The 8,266-nt window shown below is 49.0% G+C and overlaps 1 protein-coding gene across 3 annotated transcripts; it reads left to right on the forward strand.

Annotated features, from left to right (window-relative positions):
* The first annotated feature begins 545 nt into the window (after nt 1–545).
* LOC120231596 (speedy protein E5-like) lies at nt 546–6,019 on the forward strand. Of its 3 annotated transcripts, XM_039231770.1 has the most exons (9): nt 679–738; nt 1,102–1,214; nt 1,681–1,797; nt 1,982–2,179; nt 3,710–3,768; nt 4,105–4,190; nt 4,717–4,891; nt 4,983–5,080; nt 5,899–6,019. In XM_039231770.1, the coding sequence occupies exons 1-8, from the start codon at nt 722–724 to the stop codon at nt 5,040–5,042; spliced, it is 825 nt and encodes a 274-aa protein (XP_039087701.1). In that variant the 5' UTR covers nt 679–721; the 3' UTR covers nt 5,043–5,080; nt 5,899–6,019. The 3 variants fall into 3 exon arrangements, with proteins under 3 accessions (XP_039087703.1, XP_039087701.1, XP_039087700.1); XM_039231772.1 differs by lacking the exons at nt 679–738; nt 5,899–6,019 and adding an exon at nt 546–672 and having other exon boundaries at nt 4,983–5,430; XM_039231769.1 differs by lacking the exon at nt 5,899–6,019 and having other exon boundaries at nt 4,983–5,430.
* The last annotated feature ends 2,247 nt before the right edge of the window (nt 6,020–8,266 follow it).

Consider the following 8,266-nt stretch of genomic DNA (forward strand, 5'->3'; position numbering starts at 1 on the left):
ACATTAGTGAGTGCATGTAAAGTCAATGGACTGTACCAATGTCAATTTCCTGTTCTGGTATCAGGCTGTAGTTAAGCAAGTTTGTACTACTGGGGGAAATTTGGTGAAAGTTATGTAAGATGTCTGTTTTATTTCTTACAACTGCATGTATATGTACAATTATCTCAAAATAAAAAAGTTACAATTTTTTAAATCTTAATATGATTATAGCTAAACAGAGATAAGGTGAAAGTAAAAATAAACTATGTGAATTACTTTTATTATGGATGAGGAACTAATCAGCTTTTAAATTTGTTTTCTCAGTTTTTAATATATGAATGTATTGCTTTCATCTGGAATCCTTAATTGATTTGCTTAAACACAAGATGAATTTCAAAGCAGAGATAATGTTGGGGTAAGAGGAGGTTGAGGCCAGTCCTCTGGCTTGGACATGAACTCCCCTGCCCTTGAGGCCCATCACCTTTTCCTCGAGTGCCTTTTATTGACCACAGAGCAGCTCCTGGTGGAATGCTGTGGTGTCATCAGTGACTGGTAACAAGGGCTCTGGAATCTTGGGAGCCATTTGATCTCAAACACCCAGCTACAGTCAGTGTTCTCACACTGTTCTGAGGCTGTGCTCTGAGTAAGTGTGGGGGGGCCTAGATCCTGAGGAAGCCAGGAAGTGTGCTCTGGGTGAGTGTCACTTGTTCCTGTACTAGACTGGTGTGTAAGGCCGTCCAGCATGGCCCTTGTGGAAAGGTAACTGAGGCTCAACTCACTACCCCTGGCCATTCTTCCCTTGGGCACGTCAGACACAAGTTCTAATCCCAAATCCAAAGCGCTCTAGCCATGGTCAAGGAACACATCCTAGACAAGTTAAGTCACCATTTTCTCATTTGTAAATCAGGTAAGTTATACATCTCATCTTACAGATCATGATAAGGATTGAATGGGGTCATTCTTCACGCATTATTGATCAACAGTGGAAGTTCAACAAGCAATCAATAACCATTAGCTATTTTTACCATTCTAATTATGATTAGGTTTCACAAGGAGCAGGTTAAACAAATAGAAATGGCCCGTCAGAATCAAGTTGAGTCCCTTCCCTCTTTTTGTATGCAGAGAAGACAGGACCCCTCTAGGCTCCACATCGGCTGCCTCAGAGACTGCTGCAAGCCAACAGGACCCGGCGAAGAAGAGTCAGAAGAAAAGGGTGTGCATGGAAGGGAAGGCAGGTGTGTGTGGTCATCTGGCCTCTAACCACAGTCTCTGAATGAATGAAACTGATAGAAAACCATGGCTCCTTCCTCCTTCCTCCTCTCTACTCTCATGTGTTTGGATCTGCATGGGCAGGAGAAAGGGTGTGCAGGGTGAAACAGGGAGGTCACCATTATGTTCACTTTTATTCTTATTAAACACATCTAGGGCTAGAGAATTTCACATCTGTCTCTATGGCGGTATCCCCCAGCCAGAACAATCCATGGAAAGAGGCAAAGGAGAGCAGATCTTGCCTGGCAAAGAAAGGGATATAATAGCTCAATTCCTACCCTCCTTTATAGGCAAGAGCAAAAGGGTGAGGGCCATTCTCTTATCCCTCCAGATGTCACATGTAAAATTCTCAGTGAGTGGGCAAAGAAGAGGCTCACATTTCCCAGGTGGGCTCCTCTAGGATGACACAGGGTCTTTCCTTTCTCCCTGCAGCTCCATGGAACAGGAGCCCTCTGGCCTCCAGTTCTGCCTCTTCAGAGGCTGTCCCTGAACAGAGAGCCAAGACAATGAGAGGCCAGAAGAAGAGGAGATCGATGGATGTCAAGGCAGGTATGTATCCCTAGGCACCCCTCAACTTCCCTGCATGAAGTGTCAACTACTGCCATACTACCACCTGTCATCTTGTCTTCACAAGGCGGGTCTGGTCTTGAGGGTGCGCTGCAAGGAAAGGACTCCACTTCTCAGGTGGGTCACATCCATACACTCCAAGTGACAGGGTCTGTTGTTCCCACAGAGGCCCAGAAGAGAAGCACCTCGGCCTCCAATTCGACCACCTCAGAAGCTCTCTCTGAGCTGAAGTCCTGGAAGAAGAGGGGGCAGAAGAAGAACATATGGACTGTCAATCATGTTGAGGGAACAAAACTCAGGATAAACAAGAGGAGAAGACCCAGTTACCGTCCTGAAGACCAAGAGGCATTCTATCGACTTCTGGGTGTGTGCTCTGGGCTGACGGAGTGAGCATTCAGGGGCCCACTAGGCTGAGAATCGGGTGGGAGGCAGTGGATCTGGGCTCATGCTCAAACCTCCCCCGAGTGCTAAGCTCTAAGGTGTCCGGGTGGTGTGGACACAGAGTGATCCTGCTTCTTCTGTGGAGTTGGCAGGGTTTTCCTCTCTGAGACAAGCTCTTGGAGGAAGAGGATGGAGGCTCACACTGGAGATAACTCAACTGTCAAGGGGTGCACCCTTTGCCCACTGAGATACAGCCATGTATTCCCTCCAAGTGAGCTTTCAGAGATTAGTGATGAAAAGGCAACCTAGATCTTACTGTCTTTGTGTTCAAGGTTGGGAGAGATTAAAAAAACAACCTCATACAGAAGTAAGTTGCTCTTAGCCAATGAAAAATGCAAAGACGTAAATTTTTTTCAAAGGCAATGATGCCTGGAGCTGGGGCCTGAGCAAGGATAGGGGAGCTTTATGAAATGGGGTACTCAGGGAGGTCGGTCTGAGAAGGTGACGTCAGGACCAGAGGCAGGACTGAATGTGATACATTTGGGGACAACACTGAAATCACACTGTCCAATACAGCATTCATTAGTCACGTGTAGCTACTTAAATTTCATTTTAAATGAATTCAATAAGGTTTTAAAATTCAGTTTCTCAGTCTCATGAGCCACATTTCAAGTGCACGGTAGCCACCCATGCCTAATGGCTACCATATTGAACAATACAGATATAGAACACTGTCATCATCATCAGAAAGTTCTAGTGAAGATATCCAGACTGACTGGAGAGGGGTCAAGGAGCACAAAATGATCCATAACTCTTCAATCCCCGCTGTGCAAGTGTCATTGTCCCAGGCAAGGAGTGAGGGATACACAGCACTGGACAGTCTCAGGTCTTCACTGGAAAATGGGACCCCCAGGGGATACTTCTAATCCCCCCCAAGCCTGCTGGGAGCAGGGGAAGCCAGGTCATTATCTTCAGGTAGCAGGCAGATCCAGGAGAGAAGGGGCAGGTGCCTAGTGACCCCAGGTTGGGGATGGGGAGGCTGCGAACTCACCACCAAAGGCTCCGGGTGCTCAATTAAGCAGGTGGGGCAGGGAAGCTCTGTACAGTCCCAGCATGATAAAGTGACAAGGATGTGTGGTGTCACAGAGACCCATGGCCACAGGCAAGCTTCTGGCGTAAGGCAAATTTGTTAAGCTTTGAGAGCCAGGTCAAATCTCTGCAATAAACAAATGTGTCCCCTGTCATTCTGTGAAAGATTAAATTACAATACCAAAATCCATGCCCCACATTTGAAACTCATGATACAGGTGCCAGTGGGAGGAATCGCAGCTATTACTAATGTTAAGGCTTGCAAGCCTCCTGGAAGAAGGGAGGTTGCCTCCACTTCCATGAGACAAAGGAACTTGGAGAGGCTCCAGTTTCCCTCCTTCCCTCTGGAATGTCCCAGAGTCCTTCACTCACATGTCCCAGAAGGGCTGCCCCAGGGTCCTCATTCATTTCCCTTCCTTTGCAGAGGATCCTGTTATCCAGAGCTTCTTGGAAGCTGACATTTTCCTCAAAGTGTCTGATAAGGTATCTGCAACCCCAAAATGCAGAGGGATGAAGGGGTCTACAGAGTCCCCACCCCATAAGGACACGAACAGAGAGCCGGATTTCTGCCCAGGCAGAAGCCCTGGAGAGACCTGCTCTCAGTGCCAGAGAAGGAAAGGATACAACGTCCGTGGCCTGCCCTGCCCAATGGAATCTTCTGCTGGCCTTCCTGTCAGCTCCCCTCTACGTGCCAAGGGGCCTCAGCACAGCCCCCCCTAGGGTTTCCCACCATGGCCCTTGGATGGGGCAGGACCCATGGCCCGTGCAGGACACTCTCACCCTTCTGTTTACCCCTCGCCTGCCTTCTACTCCACACAGTACCTGCTTTCCATGGTGGTGGAGTACTTCGGCCGTGTCGGGCTGCCTGGACACCTCTACAACAGGATCCACTTCTTCCTGGCCCTGTGAGTGCCTCCTAGGGGCCTGATCCCAGTTCCGTCCCAACCCCCCCATTCCCACAGCCTCACCACCCCACCAGGATGGCTTGGCCACGCCTCAGAGCATGAGGGTCCCCAGCGGTGGTTCCTCTCCGCAGAGCAGACAAGGTCTTCAGGGGGCACTGGAACATGGCGGGGGGGGGGGGGGGGAGAGGCAACGAGTAAGGTCCTCAGGTAAAGAAGAGTCAGGAAACACCACCTGCTACTCAGTGACTGAGGGACCTGAGGGAAGAGGCCTGAGGGAATTGGCAGCCAGCCAGAACCTTGGCGTGCCAGGCATGGCATGGCCCCTGTAGGCCAAGTGCTGAGGACGGTCCTGCTGTCCCTCTGGCCCCAGGCACCCTGCAGAGAGGGCTTCCCAGACCCCCTCCTGAATAGACGGACCCGGGCTCCAGGCCCTCCAGTGTGGGCTGCGCAGGCCCTCCCCACTGTGCTGCTTGAGGCTGGCGGTGGGCGCTGGGGTCTGTCAAACTTCCCGCTGTTCCCACGGCAGCTACATTGCCTCTGACATGGAGGAGGACAACCCCACATCCAAACGGAGCATCTTCCAGTTCCTGCTGGGCAGGGAGCACTGGTCAGACCTCTACAAAGAGTTCCTGAAGTTGAAGGTGGAGTTCTTCCATGCAATGGGGCACCGAGCCTGGGTCACCCCGGAGTTGTGTGAGGAGGTCTGTGGGGGACGAGGGCCGGGAGGCACAGCCCAGAGGCGGTGGGGTCGGGCCCTTTCTCCAAGTGCTCACCTTGCTGTTTCCCTTTCAGATCCAGGCCCAGAACCCACATCACTGGGTCTGGAGTCGGGTGCGCCAGTGCGCCCCCTAGGTCCCCAGGGAACAGAGCGGGGGCTGCAGGTGGCCCAGGTGAGTGCTCCGGGGCTCTGCAGGGTACGACAGCCCCTTCCCTCTCTGCCCCTTCAGTCACCTCCCAGGCTGGCGTGAAGAGGAAGCTGTACAGCATCCCTGAATGCATATTAGCATAACAACGGCTCTGAGAACTCCTGTGGTAAAGAAAGTAGTTACCTGTTTGTATCAAAATTCTCCAAATGATTTTGATTATGGAATCATGCATGCACCACAAGATCCCAATTTGCATTATCAAGAACAATGTTTTAGGAAAACTCCTGGAAATGCTGATCTAAGTAATGAAAACTTCTGCAGGGTTTTGATCTGAGTTGAAAATTTTTAAACATAAATAAATGGAAGACACTGAAGTCATCCTTTCTGGAAAAAGGGCTGATACCCTGGTGGCTCTTGGGAGGAAAGGCAGATTATTTCCAACGTGTCATCAAAAGTGGCATGTGTTTTGCTCCCACATAAAGCAAGCTTAGTTGCTGGGTCCCTGAAGGATGTGTGAGGGTCTCCTCGTGTCATGGACAGAAGGAGCTCCCAGGGCTCCTGGTCTCTACAGAAATAAAATCGCTGGGGAGACAAAAAGGGAAACAAGTACATAGAACTGTGAGGAAGTACATAATAGATGACACATTTATAGAAAACAATCACTTGACTAGCATCCACTCTTTAGAATGTGTTTTCTTTAGTTTAAATTTGGTTTTTATATTTGGGTTTACTTGAAGTCAGGGGAGATCTTGGGTGAAATGCATCAGGAGTCCTTTGCCTAGGGACAGACACGGATATACTAGAATAATGTTGTCAACTGAGCCCCCTGCCCCCCTTTGCAGGATGTGATGGAGCCCATTCTTATCCTACAAGAAAGAAGGTCAAGTGTGCTCTGTGGTAAACCAAGTTTAGGATAAAGTTTAATTCATCTACAGGATTTTTTGTTGAGGACAAACTACTATATACGCCAGAACCTCAACATGCCAAAGAAAACAGCAATGGTTGCCACAATAAAAAAGAGACAAATAATGTCTCCTGGGGCTGCTCTTGGGTCTGGTCACTTGTAAGAGCAATGAGGGTGGCAGCTGATTTTGCCTGAGCCCCTTTCCAACATGCACTGTGTGGTGAGCTGATGAGAACTTCCTCACTCAAGAGTTTGCCTTCCGCTCTGATCTCGCTTTCTTTTCTTGTAGCTCCCGCCTACTCCCCTGCCTCCCCCTGCCTCCCTCTGCCCCGACACCAAGCTGCTGCCTCCTTCGCAGCAGCCTCCCGGAGACACAGCGGGACAGCATCTGGCCTCCAGCTTTCCTCAGAGCTACAGGAAAGAGGGTGCAGAGAGAGCCAGGACCACGGTAGCCTGAAGAGCACAGTGGCCCCCCAACCTTCCAGTGGGTGTCAGCCAGCAAAGGCCCTGACCCCTGGACAACCTGGAAGAGCACAATAGTAACATGGAGGGGAGACTAAACCAAGATTCCAGAGAAGGAGCCTTTGCAGAGACTGAGGACAGGCAGAGGGAGAGGGAACAGAAAGTCTGGGAAGAGATCTGGACCACTGAGGAGGAAGTGAAGGAAGAGGCCAAAGAAACAGCTAGAAGATGGTGAGGAAAAGAGGAGGAGACAGGAAGGGGAGAAATGCCCTGGGAGACAGGACGAGGCGAGGCCGTTCTAGACAATCAGCATCTTGGGGACAGTTGTCCTTGGAGCACTTCCTGACAATCTGCTAGAAAACAGCCTCATCCAATGAAAAGACAGTGGGGAAGTCCAGCCAGCAGACTAGCGAAGGCACTGAGCGCATTGATGTGTGGATCTAAGGCTGAAACAAGAGTGGGAATGAGAGGGGGGTATCCTATGCCATCATACACTCTGACATTATAGAAATAACCCAACTTTCAAAATGAGAGAAGGGAGAGGAGAAGGGAGGGGCTCATGAGCAGCTGCTTGAGGGAGAGGTGGGGAGGTCCCAGGGTGCCATCAAGGCCAGAAACAAGGCAGTGAGAGCCAAGGTTAAAAAAAAAAAGGGAGTCCTGTGAGGATACTAGTGTTAAATGTAGTCACAAAAACAGAAGCTATGCTGAATGCCAAAGTAATGAATATGACAAATTTTAAGAGAGTAAAGGAAACAGATCAAATAAAGATACATGGTAAATATAAGAAATATAGTAGAAGTATAATCTAAAAAATGAGGCTCAACTGAGATCAGTCATATTATTTGTATTAATGAAGCTGAACTCACTACTAAAAGAAACAGATTTTCAGACTAATTTGCAAAGCAAAACCCAGCACTCTGAGATTATCCTTAAATCATTCAGAGGCACTAACAATAAGGCGAGGGGCATGTACCATGTAAACGCTCTCAAATGAGAGTAGGGATTGTGATCTTGATACCACGGGAAGGAACACTCAGGTGCAAAACCCTTCAGACACTAAAAAGGATGCCTGGGATGGGGATGGGGGGTAGGAACTGGAGGGTCGGTGTCCAGCGTTACAGGCAATTCCAGGCCTGGGTTGGTCCAGTATAGCTCGATTTGCTCAGTGATGTTCATAGATTTTCCAGTGCTCTCGATAGGTAGAGAGACAGGTAGGTAGGTGGGTAGATAGGTAGATAGATAGACAAATATATATAGCTATTTTAGATAGGAAATCTAATTATTAGACAATAATTATAATTACCATACACTGTCTAGCTCTTTACTGCCTTTTTCCCATGGAAATGATTGATCTTGACACGTAATTTCTGAAAACGACAATGTTCCCAGGAACCTCACAGTCAAGCAGTAATAAGGTGATTCCTTTCAGGAAGCCATACGGTGGCTGTTCAAGCCTCTCTATCTCATGAAGGCTTAGCATTTTCTTCTTGAGTCCTCTAGAACTTTCCAGTTCAAATAATCACAGTACTTACGGTCTGTGACACCTAGTCCTTGCAGCCCCAGAAGTCCAAGGTAGAAACAGCTGGGCTAAGAGGTGGTTTCTCTCCTGACTCACGCATCTAAGTGACTCAGTCCCAGGAAGTTTGGCACAAAACTTGGTCAACGCAAATCATCCCAGCATACGTTCTTCCTTTAGTCCCCTCAGTGTTTTAGGGAGAAACCCACGGCCCCTCAGGGAGGTCACTGACACTGTGGCCTGAAGTGAGTACCATCCAGATGAGTTGGTGCATGGATTACAGGATTGCCACGAAATCTTGGGGTTTCAGAGCACACCTGAGGGTTTG

Source organism: Hyaena hyaena, unplaced genomic scaffold (assembly GCF_003009895.1).
Source record: "Hyaena hyaena isolate Hyena2069 unplaced genomic scaffold, ASM300989v1 scaffold_57, whole genome shotgun sequence".
Classification (NCBI taxonomy): Eukaryota; Metazoa; Chordata; class Mammalia; order Carnivora; family Hyaenidae; genus Hyaena; species Hyaena hyaena.